Below are 22,776 nucleotides of genomic sequence, written 5' to 3' on the forward strand. Positions count from 1 at the left end.
GACTGAGCTCGTCCAAGAACAGCTTGTGTATGGCATGGGACCATACAGCTATCCCTCAGGACACAGTTCCGTATTTTCAGTCTGAAGATGTGGGTTATTGTGTCTGTGGACTGCTTCAAAAGGTTTGAGGAACAGTAAGTGAGAAGTCACACCTGTTGACGGAAGCTGAGGCATTTTACAATTAAGTTTTGTCTTTGTGAGAGCAATTAGGAGTCCACCAGCTGAGGAAATGTGAAAGCCAGGAATATAACTAAGTTTTAAATTACAGACTAGATCAAAATGCAGTGGGATCACAGAAAGTCCTTCCATAAAACATACCAGGTCTCTGATCCATTTCCAGCCACTCAATTTAATTTACTGAACTACACACTCATTGTGCCATGCTAGCCTCAGTCCTCACAGACTTCTGCTTTCACGTGAATCTGCTTTGCAAAATAATACTTGGAGATTCTTGCTATATTCCTCATGACTAAAAGTGAGTTGAGATCCTTCATGTTCAGGTCGAATATCTATAAATGCTTCAAGATAATATTCAACTTCAAAGATAATATTAAAACCCAGCCTGAAAGCTTCTACTTAAAAATATGACTCCAACAGCTAAAACCTTTGGGAGGAAGAGACAAATAGGACAAGAGCTGGGATTAATCTCTAAACAAAGACTGGCGTATAAGTAAATCTGTATGTCCCAGCATTGTAGTGTCGCTTGTTTTCATCTTAGGAGGAGACTGGTAGTTCAGAGAGAGCTCAAGGCTCTCTGGTGCAGTAAGAGGTGGGTGTTGCTCCAAAGGGGCTACTGGCAAGAATAGCTGTAGTGGAAAGGGAGCCGAGCCAGCATGGCTCGGGTCTCATGGACACTGCTGCAGAGGGCTGGATTCGAGTTGCCTGCTGGGTGCCCTTCTGATCCTCTCAGGAAGGCTGCCAGCATTACACACCCAGAGTAAGGAGATGAGCTGTGTGCATAAAATTTCTACAGCTTTTATCAGTCATGCATTTCAGTCGAGTCGCAGGTGTCCCCTCTGCCTCCTCTGGAATTCTGCTTCCCTCCACTCCCTCAGGTAATCAGCCCCTTGCAACCACCCCTGCCTGCCATGTCTGGGTTGGAACAGCAGATGCCTCACTTTCAAGTGTTTCTGTATAAGTGCTTATGGAGAAGTGTATAGGTATCAGGTATTTCTATGTTAATACAAATGTGTATGTATGCAATATGTGAATGACATATACAAGAACGGGTGGTTCCTAAGTCTGTATCTGGTGGGTAAGTACTGAGCTGACCTTGCAGAACCAGGCTTTTGGAGTAAACATCTGTAAAGAGTAAGAGGTGCACCAAGTGTTTCCCTGCTTCAGGAAGCCCCGAGCGGGCAGAGAGGACCGTTCCCTGGTCGGCAGGCACGGCCCGGCAGGGATGCCCCGCAAGGCTGGAAGCACGGCAGGGTCTCAGCTGCGGGGCGCTGCCGCAGCCCCGCTCCAGAGGGACGAGGGATGCGCCCTGCCCTCGGCGAGCGCGGGCCGGCTCTCCCAGCTCCTCGGGGCTTCCCAGCTGCCGTGACGCATTTCTCTTTCTGACTGCCCGCTGGCCTCATGCAGTCCATGTAAAGTCTCCGTCAGGATAGCGCCAGCACTGTTGTAAAAAAAAACAAAAAAAACCACAAAACCGCAAAGCGCGCTATTATGCAAACAGCTATAGGAATCAGTGTCGGGGCGGATTTATTTTTGGGAACTGGGTGAGGTCTTGCAGTGAGGGTTTGCAGAGGACCAGTCGGGTGGCGTGGAAGTGACGGCGCACTCATGGCGATCGCTCCCCCGCGTTGCCCGGGCAGGCCCCGGGGGCCCGGGGCAGAGCCGACCCCTTCCCCGCCCCCGCGGCTGGGCGGAGGGAGGCGGCATCCGCACCGCCCCCGCCCCGCGCCCGCCGCCCCTCCGCCCTCCAAGTGGGTGCACTAGCTGAAAGTTAAAAAAAAAGCAGCAAAACACCCCAAACCCCCTCAGACCCGGCCAGAGGGAGACGGTGGCGGTGAGGCGAGAGCGAGTTTCTCGGGGTGAGTACGGCGGCGGGCCCCCGGCCGGAGGATGCCTGACCCACGGCGGGAGCAGGGCCGGGGCTGCGGGATGCGCAGAGCCTGGGCAACGGAAGGGGCAGCGTTTCGGGGAGCGGGAAAAACCCCGGCTGGGATGCTGAGCCCATAGAATTGCGGCGACACAGAGCTGGAAGGAGAGGCAGGGGCCAGAGCTGGCAGGAAGTTTGGAAGCATTTGCAGAGAGCTGCTGCTCCCGCAGGGCAGCCTGGGGTGGTGATTTATCCTTCTTCCCTCAAGTCCTCAGGGCCGCCGCTCAGCCTGGCAGAGGTGGGAAAGCTTTGCAAGGTCATCCTTGCCAGTGGCGCTGGGACGGGACCGAGCTTTCCTTGCGTGGCCCAGGCCAAGTGCGCGCCGCAGTGCTGGGCAGAAGTATTGCATGTTGGGGACCGCAGATGCAAAAATGAAGTGGCTCAGTGGTACCCTGGGTTGATAAGTGGAGTACACCCATGCTATGGTCAGTTCCCCCTCTAGAACCTGAAAATGTGACAATTTTCAGGTTGTAACTCACGACAGGAGTTAGGACGGTGTTCAATGGATCATCAGAATCTTGCTTTTTGCCATGCACTGGCCTGGTAAGATATGTGGTGTTAAAAATCTTGTCCAGCTCCAGGTGTGCCAACACAGCAGTGGGCAGAATTCATCCCCTTCCCCTCCTGGTGCCGCTTTTTGGCTGTACTGCAGAGGCACAGAAGGCACAGAGGCTTTATGGAGAATCCTGCCTGATCAGAGAAGCACTTAACTGGCAGCCATGCACTTTCACACCCACACAGACCTTCAAAAGCAGCAGGCCTGTGCAGAGCAGAATTGCACAGCAGGGTTTCATGTCAGTTTTTGCTAAAGAGGCCTTTCTGATGTTTGAGGGAAAGGGATGAACTCATGTGCCAGGAAGAGCAGAAAAAGAATATTTTTTATCCTCTAGCTGTCAGCACCACCCTGATAGTACAACAGCAGGAAGTAGGTTTGGGACCCATCCCTCTTTGTTAGGGCTTTAGAACTTTGTGATTGGGATTAAGATGGGGGGAAAGCTGGCAGGAAAACGAGCATAAATTTCATTGTCATATCTCTGAATTTTCAGAACACCCCCATTTTCAAACTTTACATCTCTGTGTGAAGTGCTACAGTCCTATCTTTCTACCATCCTTTATTTTTATTTTTCAAGACGTGGCTGGAATTTTACAACTTCTCCTGCTGCCACGACTTGGGATTTTTTTGCAGAAACATCCATCATGCAAGAAAACAGTAGGGTTCTCTGAAAGCCAAAAAAAGCACTGGGGAAGGGAAAATTATTTGAAGAGAGGCAGACCAACACAGGTGCAGATTACTCAGAAAGGGGAACTTTTTAAATTTAACTGGATTTGTGTGTGTATCGTGTGGCTACTTTCTCTATGCATTGGACACAGAGCATATTCCATGAGCTTTCTTTATGTTTGTGAAGAGAAGTCACAGAAGACTGAAGTGTAGTAAGTCCAAGGCCAGGTAGTTGTGTGCCTTTCCAGGAGCATTTTCAGAGATTGCTCAGAGAAGGAAAGTCTTTCGTTGCTTCCCTGTTTGTGAGTCTGCTGAAAAGCAGCACAGCTTGACATCTGAAACTTATGAAAGCAGTGGCCCTCGCACTCTACTGAGCCAGTGCTGTCAGCATTCCTTACACTGACTACAAGGATGAGAGGATGTCCAGGATGTCTACAGGGAGAGTATGTGCCTGGGCCTTTGTGAGCAAGAGTGCTGTCTTGGGCAGGCTGCTTTCTGGATACCTGGCTGCAAATGTGGCTCTGGCACCCACAGAAGGCTATGGGTAGACATGGAACTAACCACTGAGCTTTGAAGCAGCTGTCTGTGTTGATGCTCTACTCTTTTTCAGCAGTAGTCACCATGAAGAGCAATAAGGATGAAGTGGGAAAGCCCAGCAGCAAAGAGTGAAGACTTTGGATGAGCTGACCTTCCTAATGCCTAGATGTAACTGCTCTGGCAGGCCTGGTAGTGCAGCATGATTAGGATGAGGAGGAAGATACTTTGGGCATCTTGCTTCTGCTTTGCAGCTGCCTTTTTCCTTGTGCTGACACTCCAGGTACAGGGGCAAGAGGGTGGGATATATTTGAGATTGCTGTCAAAGCAGGAGACAATTCTGTCACATGAGAGAGGCGACAGACATTTTCCATACTAGTCAGTGCTTCACCAGGAGTTACTCTGTTAGCAGCGTTGGCCTTGTGGTGATAGCTGACTCTGGAAATGACACAACCCAGAGAATACTTTTCTTGTATATATCCTTAGCTCTCGGAGGAGTTTCTCAGCAATGTTGCAACATACCATGCCTTGTTGTCTTGCCTCTATCCAGCATTGCCTCCTCTTTTCACGTGTTTGAACTCCTTAGGCTGGGGGACAAGTCTGTAATGGGTTTTTTAACAGCTAATTTTCAGAAGAAACCTAGCTATTGAAGGGCTGTTTTCTGCCCTATGCATTTTCCAGGGAGAAAACAGAAGTTGTGTTGTTAAGTCACATGTGATGTGGCCATGTCTCTGTACAGAAATGTATTTTTTGCCTTCTCCTTACAATTTAAAATGAAAACTTTTGCTGTTCTGATGTATGACCTCATGTTTGCAGTCGGTGAAATGCATCCCATTTGACTGACAGAAACTTAACATACTGACTTAGTGCTTGATACCTTAATTCTGGATTGCAAGCAGATGTCCTGGCTAATGACAGTGATGTGTTGTGATATGTATGTTTCTTTCCCTGAAGGTTATCACCGAACTGGGCAATTCAGAGAATAAGGTGTCAGTAATCTCCAGTATGCACAGCAGCCCATTGAAGCCTGGGGAGAGACATGCTTTTCAGTTTAAGAAGCAGGAACTTTACAGCAGCTTCAAGACAGAGTCTGATGTAAATCACTATCCTGTCCTGCTCTGGTGGTCTCCCCTGACTGGAGAGACAGGGAGATTCAGTCAGTGTGGAGAGGATGTTTGCTTCTTTACTGTAAACAAGACCTACCAGCACAATCCGATGACAAGAGCATTTCTGTTCTATGGTAAGAATCTATTTGTTTTTAAAGAAGTAACTTTTACTCCTGCTTAGTTCTTTCCCCATAGGGATTTAGTATTCTAGGTGGCAATTTATGCAGGAAATTTATGCAGCTCATTGGGTTAAACTTTTTTTGGTGCTGAATACCATTCAAGTGCTCTGTAAAACTACTCTGAAGAGTGACCATGTACATCTCTAGTATGACTGATGCCTTGTCTCATGCTGCTTTCCAATCACATGTACTCCCTGTTCATGGAAGAAAAGATTATTTCATGTCATTGCCAAAGCATTTAAAGACAGTCTGAGATCAAGCCAACTTTTTCCAGTCTTCTGGCTTGTCACCCCTAGCAGACACTCTGCAAGGCCTTTGTTGCACTTGTGCAAGTCTTTTGTCTAAAAATAATGCATTCTCCGGTAACAGTGCAACTTCCCTGCCTCAAGTGCCAAGAAATTACTAGCAGACTCTAAATGGAATGTAGTGAAAGAAACCTATTGATTCCACACAGGGAGCAGCAGTTAGTGCAATCTTCTGAGCCGCTTTGGCTCTGCCAGGGACTTCCCATTACATACACTGTAAAGTGAGTCTACAGAGCATGAAAGATGCGTCATTTAAAAGTGGATCTTACTTCATCAACTTTGTTCTTTTCCCCCATACAGTTGTTTTTGAAAGAAAGCATAAGTTTTAGGTGGAAAAATAAATTCAAATGCTTTTCTCTGACTGGTATGTTCAGATATTTTGTCTGGATAAAATAAATCAGGATACTGAATCTCATTTACTCAATCTGAATACAGGTGAACTGGAAATATAGGGAAGAAGGGCCCTAAGCTTTGTTGTTATCAGTGAAACAAAAACTTCTCATCACTGATCTTTTTAGATCTCCAAGTAGGTCAGCTTTATCAGATAATGTGGTGGTTAATCATGAAAGCAAAGGAATAACAGCAAAGGAATGAGAAGCTGACCCAATTAAAGACAAAGAAAGCTGGATTGCATGACAGGAAAACTGTAAAGTCTGGTGGTTTTGGTCTCTAATAGTAGTTTCATTTGTCTTTTTCAGTATTAGAAGGATTGTTGCTCTTCATTTTTAGCAGGCTTCTGGACATAGTTTACTGTCACATTTTTAAAAGACAATTTATACTGGGCGTAAGACTCTCCCTGTAGATTTTTTTTCTTTTTATAGTGATGCTGCCTATAAATTTTGTAAAGGAAAGTGTCAAAATATGCAAAATTGTTACTTATTTTTAAACCACAGTAAATGATCTCACAATGCCAAAACAGAGAGTTTTTCTTTCATTCTCTCTTTCTCTCCCTCTCTCCCCCTGCCATGATGCAGTGAGCCATGAGTCTACAGAAAGGCATATTTTACTTTTACAGATTTTCCCTCTAAAGAGCCTGCTGAGTGAAAATTAGGTATCTGAATTTCCATGCTAAGGCTGGATCAGAGCACTGTTTCACCTTCCAAAAAACTGCAATAATTTCCCCAGTACTTGATCAGTAAGCTAGTCAAGAGAAGAATGATCTAAAGATTAAGAAAAGCACTGTGCAAAAATACAGGATATTGATGTTTCCCAGCCCAACTGCTTTGTTAGGAACACCAGCTTTTATGCAGCTTGTCCCGACTCACTGTCCTGGCCTGGGGAGCCCCTCAGTGTAGGTGATAACTTTGTCAAGTGTTGCTGTCTTTTTTTTTTGAAATGAAATGTGGCATCCCCTTGCTAGACTTTGTTTCTGCTTTTGGGAGAGATTCCCAGCTCCACCTTTTTGGTGTCACATAATTCATAGAATGTAGTATTTATCATGAGCTGTCAATGTGACTCAGTCAGCATGAGCTGGAACTGTCAGGGCCTCAGGGATGTTGTTCCTAAGAGAGAAGGGATGTCCAGCTGTTCTGTGCTGGAGCACTGAGTCCTTGGAGTATGACTTCTGAATGGAAGATGTCTTCTAAAAGGCATAACCTCTCCTAGCAGCATATATATTTCTCTTCTGCAAATCTAAGATTTGCAAATTAATAGTTAGGAAGTGAAATTGCTCATAATTCTAGTCTTGTGGTACTTTTTTCTATTCCATCATGTGCTTCCTTATTTCCTTCGTCTCATGGGGTAGGGGGCATGCTGATGTTATCTTCCCTTTAATCCTTTTTGTCTTCTTGCTGGACTGAGGTTGATTAAGTGTTGTATTAAATTCGGTCGTTCTGATGCACTCTGATTTGTACTGTGTCCAGTTTTGGGCCCCTTATTTCAAGAAAGACACTGAGGTGCCGGAGCATGCCCAGAGAAGGGCATCAAAGCTGGGGGAGGGTCTGGAGAAGAAGTTCAGTGAGGATGGCTGAGGGGGAGCTGGGGTTGTTCAGCCTGGAGAAAAGGAGGCACAGGGGTAACCTTACCACTCCTGATGACTCCCTGACGAGAGGCTGTAGCCAGTTGAGGGTTGGCCTCTTCTTCCAGGCAACCAGTGGCAGGATGAGAGGACACAGCCTCAAGCTGAACAAAGGAGACGTCCAGGTTGGACATCAGGAGAAATTTTTTCATGGAAAAGGTTGTTAAACATTAAAGTGGATTGCCCAGGGTGATAGTGAAGTCACTATCCCTGGGGTTGTTCAAGAAACAACTGGTCATGGAATTAAGTGCCATGGTCCAGTTGACAGTGTGGTCATTTGTCAAAGGTTGAATTTGATAATCTTGGAGGTCTTTTCCAACATAAATGATTCTGAGATTCTGAGATTTTATAGTGCATTTTTCTTTACATTTCTCTTTGCCTGACTTAACTGTCTCCTAGTTTGTTAAGTTTTATGTGTTGCTTTTTTGTCTTTCTCTCATTCTTGTCTGTGTTTCCATCCCCTTTTCCCTGCAACACTACCTGAAAAGAGGGAGCACCTTTCTAAGAGACCGAGCTGCAGTGCTGTGATTTCAATCCACAGCATTTCATTATTGTAGGTATTCACTGTTTCTTCTCTTGGCATCACCTAAAACAAAGTGTTTTCAAAGCCAGACAGACTTCATGAATTTCTACATGAGGATTTGATTAACTTTCAGTTTTCCTCACCTTCTTCGGTCACAAAATAACACATCAAAAACAAGATAACACATCAAAAACAGAAGAACCAAATAGCATTTTTTCTTGAGTGGCATACCCTTTCATCCTTTTAGTGCTGAGGACTTAGGACCTTAGCAGAAGACAGAAGGTCAATGTTTAGTGGCCTTAAACATCCCCACCTGATGTTCCTGAAGGATCTTGCTCTATAGATTTTTATATTACTGACAGCTAACTTCTGTCTCTGCTGCAGTAATGAAGTCTCATATTAGTTTTATAAGGTTGTCCTTGGAGTCATTTTGGCAGACTCATATATCTGCCAGGACCACTGGGCATTTTTAAAAATATTCTTCATATCTCCGTTTTTAGATCAGTATTCTGTGTAAGACTTTTGCTGGCACCCCCTTCTTTTTGCCATCAGTGGTTTGAGGTCAGGGGTAGACCTCAAACCACTGTAGAATGGAGAGTGAAAAGTTACAAGTGTGAGTGAGATGGTGTTAGGACCCACCTCTGAAGGATGGTAACTGGTGAATTAGAATGAAACCACTCTGGATGACTGGTGTGTATAGATGAGCCAGGTTTATTTCAAAACAATTTAATTGCAGTGGAAAGGAGGTATATGGCTCTTCTGATTCTTTCCTATAAAAGTATAAAAATCTCATGAAGAAAATATGTAAGGAAAAGAAAGAGAAAAAGAGGAGGAAGGGATAAAAGGAAGGAATTAGATAGTGAAGAGGAAAAAGACCACCTCTGATGGATCCAGTGATGATTCTTGATCATTGCAATTTTGATGTCCAAGATAGGAGTGATGGTTGTAGTCTTCATTCATTGAGGGTAGGGGCCTGCAAAACAAAGAGTGTACTGGGTTATATACTTTTAAATTGGCATGGGAACACCTAGATCCCTTCCCAGGGATGGGAATTTTTTGTGTCTGCTAGAGTACAAGGCATGTGCAGTCTTCTTATGGAGAGTTCCTGGTCAGAGTTGAGGTGCTTTGCGGTTGTTTGTGGTCCATAGCCCCCTGTAGAGATATGGCCACTGTTTGACCCTGCCTCTTGTGACTGTGCATCTTTGTCTTATGGTGAAAGAGGGAAGCTGGCATGGAGAAACCATTACTCTGCCTCCAGAGAATCTGCTGCTTACTGGCCATTCCCCTTAGTTGGTTTAATCACAACTTGTTTAAGACCTTATATTCCCAATTGTCCCAGATGCAGTCATCCATGGAGTTTGCTACACAAAGTTTAGGCTGCCACAGATGGTAATTTATCTGAAGATAAGAATTTGTGATATTTTCTGAACCAGCTCTTCAGTGTTATTTTCAGTTTTTGAACTGCTAAAAGTTATTATTATTAGCTAATTAAAAGTTATTATATTAGCTAAAAGTTTTGTATGTTCAGTGCCTTTTCTTAAGTAGAAAACAGATACGGTTCTAGGACAGTGAGGAAGTATCTTGACAGAAACGGGGCAAGTTTGCATATAATCTGCAGTAAGGCTGGTCGTGAGAGTGTAGGGCAGTAATAATGAAGGGAGAGCAAGCAGTGCATTAATGAACTGGTACTTTCAACTTAGTTTTGTACAGACCAGCCTGTGAGAAAAGTCATCTATGTTTGTCCTAAGGTTTCGACCACACTTTTCCCAATTTCTGCAGTTGACTGTTTTTAGAGTTTAGACATTATTCTTCTTCTATTATTGGCATTACTTTGAGGATCTGTCTTCTGCCAGAAGCTACTTCTTTATGTATCTGGTAGGCAGTTGTGATACATCAACTCTTAATTTCCTCTTTGAAAAGTTAATAGTTCCTAAGTCTCTACAGTACGATGTCTTTTAAAAACTCGAAGTAATTATTTTTTTCTTCTTAATCCTGTCCAGGATTTTAGCATCCATTTAGTTGTTTTATTACTAGAACCAAATTGAGTTCTGTGGTAACCATTTTCTTCACATCACAGAGGAAATACCATCTGTTCCCCTGTTTAGAGAACCAGGGGATTATTAAACATTTTACTAGTCTCATTTCAGTGCATTAAAATATGGAATTCCTAGAGATCCTTTGAAATGAGAGGCCTTTAAACTAATATGACATGAAAGGAAACCACTTTAATATTAACTACTGATCCCACTTCTCTAGGTTCTTCTGCTATGAAATTCATTTTTATCTGTCATTATGCTCTTGTGCCTTTGCATTAATTGCGTTCTTTGAAATAACTGCCTTATAGTGTCAGAAATGTGATGGTTGTAGCACTGATACTAAATTAAAACTAGACTTTTGTCATTGTAGTTAGTGTCACGTGATACATAAGAGCAGGATGAACACTGTTTACTTTTGTCTAGGTACTGACTTCAGTACAGACAGTTTACCTCTTCCTCGTAAAGACTATCATGACTGGGCCCTTTTCCATGAAGAGTCACCAAAAAACAACTACAAACTCTTCCATGAAGCAACCATCACCTTATTCAACCACACTGCGACATTTAGCCGCCACTCTCACCTGCCACTGACCACTCAGTATCTTGAGGGTGTAGAAGTCCTGAAGTCATTGAGGTTCATGATCCCTCTGCAGATGAAAAACAGCCTGAGGAAAAGGCTTGCGCCACTTGTGTACGTGCAGTCTGACTGCAACCCCCCATCTGACCGGGACAGCTATGTGCGTGAGCTGATGTGCCACATTGAAGTAGACTCTTATGGGGAATGTTTGCATAATAGAGACCTTCCTCAGCATCTCAGAAATCCAGCTGCCATGGATGATGGAAACTTTTTAAAAATACTGGCACAGTACAAGTTCATTCTTGCTTTTGAAAATGCTATCTGTGAAGATTACATCACTGAAAAACTCTGGCGGCCACTGAAGCTGGGAGTAGTGCCAGTGTACTTTGGGTCTCCCAGCATTGTAGACTGGCTTCCTAGTAACAAGAGTGTAATCCTGGTATCCAGTTTTTCACACCCTCGGGATCTGGCCCGCTATATCAAAACACTGGATACAAATGATGAAGAATATGAGTCCTATCTGCAATGGAAACTGAAAGGGGACATTTCCAACCCAAGACTGCTTAGAACAATGAAGGAACGCAAGTGGGGAGTGCAGGATATCACCCAGGACAATTACATTGACACCTTTGAGTGTATGGTTTGTAACAGAGTGTGGGAAAACATCAGACGGAAAGAAAAGGTATGTGTGAATTTGTGTTTGTGTCCCAGAGAGGCTTTAAAATGGCATTAGGGTCAGATTTGTCCCAGGAATTTTGGTTACCAGATTTCCAGCTAGCTGACAGCCATGGTATTCCAGTGCCATTGGGTTGTACATCCTCATATAAACAGGTGTTGAGAGTGTGTCTTCCTCGCAGTGTTGTGGTGCAGTGTGTGAGCACATGACATTGACCACTGAGCTGGTGATCATTTTCAGCTGCAGGCTTAGCTGTTCAGGGAGATTTTTTTCATGTTGCAGAAAGTAGCCTAACATGTTGACCTTCTTCAGATGACCTAGAATATTTGGAAAGAGGTTGCCCAACAAGGTTGTGAGATCTCTACCCTTGGAGGTGTTTTAAGACTAAACTCAATTTTGCCCTAGGCAATTTTATATGATTACACCTGTTTAGAAGGGGGAACTGAACTAGAGATCTATGTCTTCTGATCTGTCTTAAGCACTCTATCACTCTCAGTTTCTATATATCTGTGGGTACATTCACATGCCATTGTCTGTGGGCACATTTGGTGACTAAACACTGAAACAGTTTCTAAGCCAGGTTGTGTGTTTGTGAGAAGCCGTGCTTTAGCTGATCACCATCTGAGCAATACATTAAATGGTCAGCCAGTAGAGGGGAGATGGAGAAAACTTTTCAAGTTATTAAGGTGAGCTGAAGTGATGAGAATTACAAACTGGCAAGCATTACACTTAACCAGAGTTTTCTGTTTAAGTCCAGTGCAAATCTGGACATATGTTCTCTCTTTGAGTTAGGAATGCAGCCATGGAAAGGTAGCGAATAGATAGATACAGATATTCCTTCCCCGTGCTTCTGACGCTTTCTAGTCAGTAAAATTATGAAGACCAGTTTACTCTACTGGCCAGATTCATGGCTTGTTTTTTTTTTTCCCTTAGAAAAAGAATCTCAGTAAGTATGTGCATATTTAAGATGGAACCAGAACATAATGATGAAAATATAACTCCTTGTCTTGTAATTTCATTTTGTGTGGGCTGGTGCTGCTCATTTGCAGCCAAACCTTATCTGAGACTCAGATGCATGACTTGTCAGCATGACTGATCTTGTCCCAGACACTTGGGGGAAGCCTTCCACAGGGACATGGGTAGAGCCTGCAGCAGGAAGAAGAGTGTAACTGACAGGATTGGACAGTTTACTAATGGCATAGCACTTTTCTTCTCTGTTTGCCTGGGTCCCTGAATAACCCCTTTTATTTGTCTTCATTGCCAGGGATGGCTGCCCCAGAGGTGGGAGGCTCAGGTTAATCATCTGAGCTGCCCCAAACCAGAGGCATTCTGGTTCTCATCATCAAACCCTGGCTGGATTTCTCTCCAAAAGATGTGGATACCAAGCTTTGAGCAATCCAAGAAAGAAGCCTGGGCACTGAGGCACCTGGTGGAAAGGAACAAGAATTTTACAGCTGAAGAATTTTGGATGCTTGTATTCAAAGAATAAACACAACAGACCTGTAAAACAGAGTGAGCACCTCAGAGGAGTTCTGTGGGATTTTCTTTTGCAGGTGACCTTATCATTTGGGATTAGTAGCCATGGGAAGTAGACCTGTGAGAGTGAATTTAGTGTGTTCAGTGCTCAAGGGGCACTGAGAAATGCTAAACAGTCAAATCATTCTGCCAGGTAATATATGCACATATATACGCATATGTTTATATTTAGAATTATTCATATTAATTCTCATTTGTTCCACTGTTTGGGCATTAAGGTCCTGGTTGTCAGGATTCTCAAAGCCCAGATTTAAGCACACAGCTAATTACCCTGAAGCAGATGGCTCTCCCTTCATCTTTAGATACATACCTGCCTAGTCTCAAGGCCCCTTTTTCCCCGGTCCATGACCCTCTTTTGCTGTATTGATAGTCACAAGGTGCAGAGCAGCTGACACCATTGCAGAGGTACAGCTTCTGTGCTGCTTTGGAGGTAGACTAAAAACTTGGGACTGTGTCCCTGGCTAGCTGTTCATTATCAAATTTCCTGGCATCAGCAGATTTAAGCAGGGACTTGGCGGGCTTTGTGTCCTGACACTGAGTGCCAATGTAACGTTCATTAATGGTTGGCACGAGGAAGCACCATCTGTTAGTGTCCGGGGACAGATTGAATGAAAACGTGCTGGCTCAGATTTACCCACCATCTTTTGCTAAAAATAAGCAGAGCACATGAGTATCTCTACAACCCAGAAATAGGGTTGGCTTAGATCTGACTTATCTTCTTGCCTTTCTGATGATGTATTTGTATTCTGAAGGAAGTATTTGTATTGTGTATAAACAGGAAATTATACAATTAAAAGGGTAGGGATAATACAGAATCCAAGGGTAGGGATAATACAGAGTCCATTGGTACTGAGGTCTTCAGTAGGTCCAAGGAGAAAAAGGCAGCCTTCCTGTTTTAACACACAAAACCTCAAATTACTTAATCTGATGAAGAATAAAATTTGGTGGTCTTAATCATCACTTGCCAAAAGACACACCTTTGCCTGGTATTTAGACTGTTGCAGTTTTCTTTCCAAGTTCTTTCAACTTCAGTCTGTGGAGGAGTCAATTTTCAGAGGATCTGCAAAGTGGCAGTAACCGTGTGAAGCCATTCAGATGAGTGACACTCATTCGTACACATGCTTGCATATGATGATGCAGGCAAATGGAATTACTAATCCAGGGTTCTTTGCATTGCTGGAAAGGCAGATTTTCACCTGTGTGAAATTTCCATGGAATTGTTCATTGCACCAGGCTATTTTAAAATTTCTGTCAAACGCACTTCTGTTTTATGAAGGGGTAGCCAAATAGTGGCAATGGAGAAGGGTGTGAATAGCATTTACACCAAGAAATTCAGCAGTGAAATTTACTTACCTTGGAAAAGTTTCCTCACTAGAAATTTCCTCAACAAATAGCTGGTGAATTTTTAATTACTTTTAAATCTGTTAAAGGAAAGATGAGTTTTGTGGCCATGAACAATAGAGTATTGGTCATTAGTATCAGGTATTGTTTCTATGAGAATGTATTTTGTTTTGATGAAGCAAAATATTCCCACTGAAATTTTTCACCACTAGTGTTTTCCTAGTGTGACACACAGCATCTGTTGGACATCTTAAACATTTTCCCCAGTGGTCTGCAGTGCAAATGATGACCTGGCTCCACGAATAAAGTTCTTCAGGAAAGTGACATTAACTAAAGTGACTTACAGGGTTTCCTAGATCAGGGCTGAAAACTGGACATAAACACCAAAACATTTGGAAAGGGAACTGCTGAATGCCTATCTGTTGCCATGAATGTCTGTTTCACCTCCCAGGATGATAAAAAAACATGAAAGACTGCTTCCTGTTGTTACTGTTTTTTTGGTTGCTTTGTTTTGTTTTGTGATGTTCTGCTGTCTCCGTGGCAAAAACTCTCAAGCCATGTTGTTTAAAGACCTCAGGAACTGCACAACTGGATTTTTTCTGTGTTTTCATGGTGGAATCTGTCGGATTCTGACCATCTTGAGCAGTCTGGATAATATAGATATTACCCAAAGATATAAGACATATTTATCTCAATTTTTAGTGTTTTGTTGTCCTTCATTTTAATTTGGTGGAGTGTGAGGGAAAGAAGGATTGTGACCCACATTCTGATAGTTCAAGTGGTCAACAGTCTGTGTTTCAGAAGAGGTAACATGTTCATCCACTGCTGTACACAGTAGAAAGATGAGTCTCCAGAGCAGTTGCCTAGAAGTGTACTGTGGTTTAATTGTTAGTCCTCTCACAGTGCATTCTTTTTACAGGATAAACTCTTGAGTCCCACAAGCTAGTTCAGAGCAATCTCCGTTTGGCCTCTTCATTTTTTAATTACCTTTTAGGATCTTTTTTCTTGTGCTGGATGGAGGGTTTGTGAACATCACTCTAGGAGATTTATGGCAAGAATTTGTGCAAACTTACCAAGTATAAGAAAGACTGACCATCATGAATTCTAGGTTGATATCTTCTCTCCCTCCTCTGCTCTGAGGAGGAAAAAGCAGAACTTTTTATTTAGCAGATTTGCTAGGTTTCCTACCATGTACAGGTTTGTAATTCTAGCCAACAGAGGGATGCAGTTTGTTTCACACACAGATGGTACAGTCCTTTCTTTTTCTGGTTTCTTTTTGACCTAGAAAGACAATAGCAGAATAGTTGTGAAAAACTCTGTACTTCCAAAAATGAGAGCTGATTCTGTATGAACATCTGATCTTGTATGAAGTGCATGCTTCCCAACCTCTTACATGATGGTGACAAGATGTCCTGATTTCCTCTGATGTGGCATATTGACATGACAAGGACAGTTCCTTCTGGGTTTGCATTTATTCCACTGAACCCACACCTGTCAGCTACAGTGGTATCATAAATATTTGTGGCCTTTGAGCCCAAAGTGACCTTTGCATTTGAAGTACAAAACTTCAAGACCCCTTCAGAATATCCCTGCATTCAACTTGGAGGTGTCTCAGAAATCTGCAGCATCTCCCTGGTGAGACTGGGAAAGTCTGGGGAAGTGCAGTGGTATCTGGAGTCAGGCTGCAGGAAAACAGCTAAGGTGAGTGTGAGGAGGAGCTGGGAGAAGCCTCATCTGGGCCCTCCCTGTCGTACCTTTTGAGGTCCCAAGTCCCTGTCTGGGCTGTGCTGTACCCATGCCTGTACCTGTTACCAGTCCTTCTGTCTCAATCTTCGTCTGTTTCATTCCTGCAGACCTGCTGGGCGATTGCTGGGCTGTCACTGACCCTGCCCTCCACCACACCCCTGCCTTGTGTGTCTTGCCTGTGGTGCACCCCCGTGCAGGTACTGCCCTTTTGACTCCATTCCCAGTGGAGTTTTTGTACCCCAGCACAGGGCCTTACCAGAAGTTACAGCTAGTGGGGAGTGTCGCTTGGAACACTTGGCCCTTCCATAGTGAAGCTTCCTCCGATTTCCTAAGAGTTGCACCACCTCTTGTTGAGGTGGTCTGCAGCAGATGCCCCCGTGTTACCCCTTGTGTTTGGCCACCCCCTGGCCATTATCCATGAGCCCTTAACAGTGCCCTGTCTAGTGGCAGAGTGCTGTGCAGCTGGGCTGCCCATTGCCTACAGTGCTCTGCCTCCACCATGCCCTCCGGCAGCACTCCTGTGATGGGGCCCTCTTGCCACGTAGCTTTGATCCCAAGTATGCACAGAATTGAGGTTTAAAATTTCTTTCCTCCTCTGAACTCTGATCACTTGACCTGCTTTTCCCATATTGGTTCAAATTTGCATATTTCTTAGCTTTTCAAAAATCTCCTTAACATTGACGCTAACCAACACTTTGGAAGGGCGTAGTGGAGTGGGGGTGTGAACACAGCAGATCATATGAGATTGGTGTGCTTGTTAAAGGCACAGTGGAGTATTTGCCCTAGAAAATGAACAGCAAGCTGAAGACTGAAGTAGTAATTAAAAAACATGAGGAGGACTTTAACTGTTCATTTCAGTGCAAGACAAACCTTGATCCTATACTGTGGGCGCACAACTGTGCATTGTGTTCTTCAGAGGTCAAATCCCAGCTTTCCTCCCTCATGCAGCAATTACAGAGAAACAAAGCCGAATGCTTGCTTGTGGCAGACATTAAAGAAAAGCAAAGACGCTGGTAGTGCACATTTGCAGAGCACGTGATGCTCTGTTTTGTCAGCAGCATGGCGTCAGCCTGACATGAAATACAATGAGGGTGGCTTTGTGCTTGTGTAGAAAAGTGTGTCGCTGCTGTGTTTGCATGAGGTGGCAGTGGGGAGGTCTCATATGACTGACACTGCAGTGCTGTGCTGCACAGCTCTGTGGAGACTGTTCACAAACCAGGCCAGGGTTAAAGCCAGGCTCTGTAATTAATGCAAAGAGAGAGCTTGTGAACTACCCTTCTCAGGTGCACTTCCTGCAGAGCACAAGGCATGGAAGGCTAGGTAGGGTGGGGTGGTATGAACATACGTTGCTGTGTCCTGCTGGCTGACATTCCCTCTAAGTGTTTTTAAACCACAAGTATTGAAGCCTCATGTTTTTAGTTAGTTTTCTAAATGCAGGGTTAATTAATCAATTATTAAAAACCTGCAGTCATTTGCTGATCTCTTTACTCTCTGGCCTTGGAAGATAGGGTGTAGAGACATTATTTTGCATCTGATCAATCAAATGTCTTGAAATCAATCTTGTTTAATGTATGCACATATATTCTGCAGGAAAAGAACTGACCTGAAGATTGCTTAAGGTTGCAAGGCAAAGTGGAAAGAAAAACATTTGTGCTACTGGTCTTAAACCTAGGATTTTTCTTCTGAAACATTAAGTTTGGGCACTGTCAAGTCCATGGAACCCAGTTCATTTTGCCTTCCCAGTACCATACCAAAACTAAACACACACACCAAGTTAACCTATTACATTTTCCTTCAACTTCATTTGCTCTCCATCCCAAACCTGGAGTGAAGTGGAAGTCTGAGAAAAGTGCTATCAAAAGAGACTTAGCCAGAAGTTTCATCCTTTGGCTCAGGTGCAGGGCAAGAGTCTGGGAAGAGGCTGCACATTGCTTTCTGATGGTTTGCAACAGAGAATAACCTTTCTGGGATGTGGGTCTCCTGGGTATGCAGAATTGTGGTTGCATGGTTACCTGGCCTGGAAGAAGTGAGTGGGGCAGTAGGCTGAGAGGACTGAAGCATGTTGCAGTCAGCATGTTTGGGGAAGCCTAAGGAAAGCCTTTCCTGTTTTATGGTTTTTGTTGCAAGCTGCAGGACGGCTTGGGAGCTTTGTCATTCTCCTTTTCAATGCTGTACGTTGTCAGCAGAGAAACCATCTCCTTCTGGCCCACTAGCATGTGTCTGCTGGATGGTGGGATGTCCTCAGGCTTCCAGTGGATACTGGCTGTGGGTGTCCTTGGAGCAGGGCTGGATCTGCAGCCGCTGGAGATGCAGCAGCTGGAGAGACATTGCATCAGTTATTACTGGTTCAGAGTCATGAGGTTTGGAAGGTAATTGTATGGTGTTTCCCTTTTGTTGGCAACCTTTCTAAATATTTTGCTGTGTTGAATGCATATTTAGGCATTCTGGGTATTTATTTTGCCTGGGTAGGCCTCAAAAGACTTTTTTATTAATATGGATGAGACTGGACTCAGTAAGAGTCCAGTAAGGTGTGTTGAGAAAGACACTGTGCAAACAGTATGCAAAAACTGTGATGGAGCCAAGAGTTCTGGCAGTCAAAGGCTCGCTATAGATTTGTTATCCCCAGAATCATGTGGGTAACTACATGCCTTTAGTAACTACACCACAAAACTCACACTTTGCATAAATTAAACTTTTCGTGGAATGTAAATTATTAATGTACTAAAATGTGCTGCTAACAGTTGTTTGGATTTGAAGCTATTACTCCCTGTTCCTGACATATACATTTGGTTATTTACCATTTTCTCAGAGTCAGCAAAAATACACCATTTCTCTCCATGCCATGTGTTTTGTAGAAAGACCGCAGAAACCCAAGATGATTAATTCTGGGGGCGAGAGCGGTACAGACAAAACCCCAGTGATAAAGGAATTAGATTTAGACTCTCGGACCCTTCATTGCCCCAAAACACTTAATCTTAGAATTAAATAAAATTTTTTCTCCTGTCTGAGAGGTCAGAATTGGACTGTCTGGTCTGATGACTAAAATCAAAGCCCACAGTCAAAGTGTGGCCAGGAATTCAGGCAGTAGGCAACAGCCACAGTGACATCTTGACTGTCAGTGTTGGTTTTGAGTGACTCACAGGGTAGTGTGACAGAGGGACTGCACTTTTACACAATCACAGAACCAGTAAGTTCCAACCAATAAGTTGAGAAAGATCTCTGAGTTCATAAAGTCTAACCTATGTCTGAACACCTCCCTGTCAACCACACCATGGCACCAAGTGCCGTGTCCAGTCTTTCCTTAAACATCTTCAGGGATAATGATTTCACCACCTCTTTGGGCAGCCCATTCCTATTTCTATTCACCCTTCCTGTGAAGAAATTCCTCCTAATCTCCAACCTGAACCTCTTCTGGTGCAGTTTGAGGCTGTGTCTTCAAACCTTACTTTTGTTTAACAGCCTTGCTGGGAGCCAAAGAAAAGTGAGTCTTGGCCCCCTTGCTGTGGAGCATTTTAATTGGTAGCCACTGCTCCTGGCCCCTCCTCAGCCTCCTGTAGAAGACCAGTGTGTCCAACAGGGCACTACTTATGGTAGTGGTGGATAGGAAATGCCATTATAGAGATGACCTAAATGTAATTTTAGAGTATGAAAAAAGCAAATAGATGCAAGCACTTGAGAACAAAACCTCACCTTTGAAGCTTACCCTGCTCAGAGATGATGGAAGATGACTGTCTACACAATTTACTATTAAATAAGGTTTTTAAGAATCCTTTTTCCAGCTGCTGTAGGAAGAAGAACTCTCAGAACTCTCAGGTGTGGTGGAAATTGCTGCTACCCCATCCCCACACTGAGTGGGAGATTGTATATACATTATCTCCCCCTCTGGACATAGTGTTACTTTATTCTCACAAATACAAAACTCAGTTTTGCTGTTGTGACCTGCATTGTGTCATCTGGTTTAGGATTGCTAATCAAAACTAATTAAAGCTTCATCCAAGAGCAAATTTGTCCAATAACCTGGTGATGTAGAACCAACCATGAAGGAAGCATGAGTCACTGGATCCTCTTTATACAATGGAGGCATTGCAAAGGGGCTTGTACTAAGTGTAATGTAATGTAATCCTACTCAGGAATTGATGTAACTCATCAGAATAGCATAAATGTAAATCCATGGTAAAGGCTTAATGCTTGGAACAACAGCTCACAGTGTGGGAGCTGCTGAGAACTCCAGTACACAGAAGACTGCAGATAATGCAAATGCTTGGTGGCATTGTTGGAGAATGGTGGTGACTACAGACCCACCCCGTCTTATCAAGTGGGGTTACTGGGGTGTATCTGTGACCACATGCTGCAGCAGTTTCAGCATCCCCTTTCCCACCTGTTCAAAAGGCATGCCTCCAACCTGACTTTAGGGCTCTAGAGGCAGAGATTTGTTTTTTGGGCCAGAAACCAACTCAGGAAATGCTGGTGAGCACTAGAGGAGCAGCAGCTGTGATTTGGGTGCTATAGAAAGCTGCAAGACTATAGAAATGTTTTTACTTGTGGAGAATCAGATACAGCTCTCTGAAGCCAGACTAAGGTGTTGTGTGTGTGAGACTCCTTTTATCTTCAGCCTTCTGGGCAGTATTTTGCCTTTGAAGTACACTCTAGCATCAGTGGAGGGTGGCCAGAGGCTGTGCTGTGCCTGCTCTACCCTTTCACAAGCAGCTATTTGATGGTACTCCTAGCTGTACTCTAGGCAAAAGCCATCAGAGAGACGTTTCTCATTTCTGTGGAAGTGCTCAGCTTCCTGATGGTGTTTTCTCTGCCCATGACTGAAATGTACGGCTAAGATGCCAGAGGACATTATCCTTGTCAGCATTTCTTTCCAGGCTTTTTGCAGACTCAGATAGTTGTCCTGCTGGAGTATCCTTTGCTAGGGATGTCTTTGGAAAAGAGACCAACTAATTCAATACCTGCAATTACCGGAATACTCTGCCACTTTAAAAGTCCCGTTTTCAGAAAATGACTTCTGTAAGGGGACCAAACATTAGATTTCACCGGCAGATGTGTCCGTTGCTGTGTCCTGCTGTCCTCAGAGGGAGCCCTAAGATCTGCCCTGGCATGGGCTGGTTGGCAATAGTGGTGCATGAAGGATATCTGGGGTGGATGGGTGGATGGGGGGGTTTGGAGAGATGGGGGGGTCTGTCCCTTGGTCTGACACAGGTACCAGGGACAGCTATGGGTACCAAAATGTCCCAGACAGCAGCAGGACTGACTGTAAAGTTGTCGCGGCATGCGGTAGCAGATGAGGCAAGATAACCTTGAGAGATGACGGGACTGACTCAGCCCTGCGGATGCATTTCACGGTCAATACATCCTGTGTCGATTAGCCTGAATTCACATCCATGATGCCTCAGCCAACCGCATCCTCAGAATCAATATCAATATTTAACAACATCCATCCCCTGCTGCCCCCCGCCCCGCCTTCCCCCGGCTGCCCGAGCAGCAAAAATCTCCCGGCAGAGCCCCGCGGGTGGGCGGCGGGCTGCGGCGCCGCGGGTGCAGGCGTCCTGCGGGGCCACCAGGTGCCACTGCAGGGCAGGCACTGTCCCTCCGCGGGCACCGCCGCTGTCCTGCTGCAGCCGCTGCCCGCGGCTCCTCCTCTCGGCGCTGTGGGCCGCCTCGGTAGCTCGCACTCTTCTCGAACAGAGAGAACCTCTCTTAAAGCAGTGTATGAGCTCTGCATCTTACTCACCTGTAAAGAGACAGGAAACAGTCCTCGTGTGGGTGCTATCTCAGCTGAGACCTTGGGCAGGAAAATTAAAATACATGGTCCTTCATATGAGAAACATCATCTGGCATAGTCAGTTGTGGTTTCTGCCCCGTCAGCCCAGGGAATCCTTCATGATTGCTGGCATAACAAACAAGCGTTCTCTAGTATGCTTTGAAGGAGGTACTCAAAGCACTGTTTATTTTCCTGTGACATGTAGTCATGGGAATGATGTGTCCAAATACTTGTGAGGACAAGAAGTGAGTTAATTGTTCAGATTTCTAGAAGAAGCAAGCTCAGGCAAATGTGAGCACCAGTGAGTGGCTTCTAGTATGCTGCATTTGTGGACTATTTCTTCACAATCGTCTTTGTGGCAAAAAAGGCAAAACTGAAATTGTATTAGGCAAAAACTGCCATTGTATTAGGTTCAAGAAAGCATGAATTGCTAGCTTATGAACCATTTCATGGTTTATTTACAATTTCACACCAAACTGTGTGTAATTTAAATGTTCTTTTAAAAGACAGGTGTGAAGAATGTTACCATTCCACAATACCACTCCTGTAACTGACCATAGTCATGAGAAGACTTCTTATGGCGTGAGCCTTCCATTGATGGGGATGCCTCTGGCACAACACAGAGAGACCTAACATCAGACTTTAGACTGGATTCAGAAGACAGCTCTCTCTTCAGGACATATTTGTGGAGAGATGCTAATGGTCTTTCTGCTCTGTACAATGAAGTGTGATCTGCTTTTGTGATCACCTGATGCTGCTGTATCTCTTGGATCCAGAACAGTACTCTGTGACTGTATAAATAGCTCATATGACCCTTAGGCTGTGCCAGGAAGCTTTCTGAGGCACATGGAGGGTATATGGCATAGGCAGTCACAGATAAGTCCTGTCTGCGTTGTGTTGTAAGTCCAACCTGCGTTGTGTTGCCCAACACAACAGAGGACTGTGTTCAACAGCACTTGCGGCATGCAAAGTCCTATGAATGTGGACCTCCCCTTACCATCCTAAAAAGCATTATGCTCCAAGAGATAGCAGCAAATGTAAATATTCCCTTTCAGTCCACTGCAGGTTCTTTGGGATACAAGCATGATAAGCTAGCTGCAAAATGACAGT

The 22,776-nt window shown here is 44.3% G+C and overlaps 1 protein-coding gene across 2 annotated transcripts; it reads left to right on the top strand.

Moving 5' to 3' along the window:
* The first annotated feature begins 1,878 nt into the window (after window positions 1-1,878).
* Window positions 1,879-14,825, top strand: FUT10 (fucosyltransferase 10). Of its 2 annotated transcripts, none has more exons than XM_058043961.1 (5): window positions 1,879-2,036; window positions 3,937-4,140; window positions 4,812-5,097; window positions 10,447-11,282; window positions 12,541-14,825. In XM_058043961.1, exons 2-5 carry the CDS (start codon window positions 4,060-4,062, stop codon window positions 12,763-12,765), a joined length of 1,428 nt encoding a protein of 475 aa, XP_057899944.1. In that variant the 5' UTR covers window positions 1,879-2,036; window positions 3,937-4,059; the 3' UTR covers window positions 12,766-14,825. The 2 variants fall into 2 exon arrangements, with proteins under 2 accessions (XP_057899944.1, XP_057899945.1); XM_058043962.1 differs by having other exon boundaries at window positions 3,934-4,140; window positions 12,541-12,798.
* The last annotated feature ends 7,951 nt before the right edge of the window (window positions 14,826-22,776 follow it).

The sequence above is a fragment of the Melospiza georgiana genome, chromosome Z (assembly GCF_028018845.1).
Source record: "Melospiza georgiana isolate bMelGeo1 chromosome Z, bMelGeo1.pri, whole genome shotgun sequence".
Lineage (NCBI taxonomy): Eukaryota > Metazoa > Chordata > Aves > Passeriformes > Passerellidae > Melospiza > Melospiza georgiana.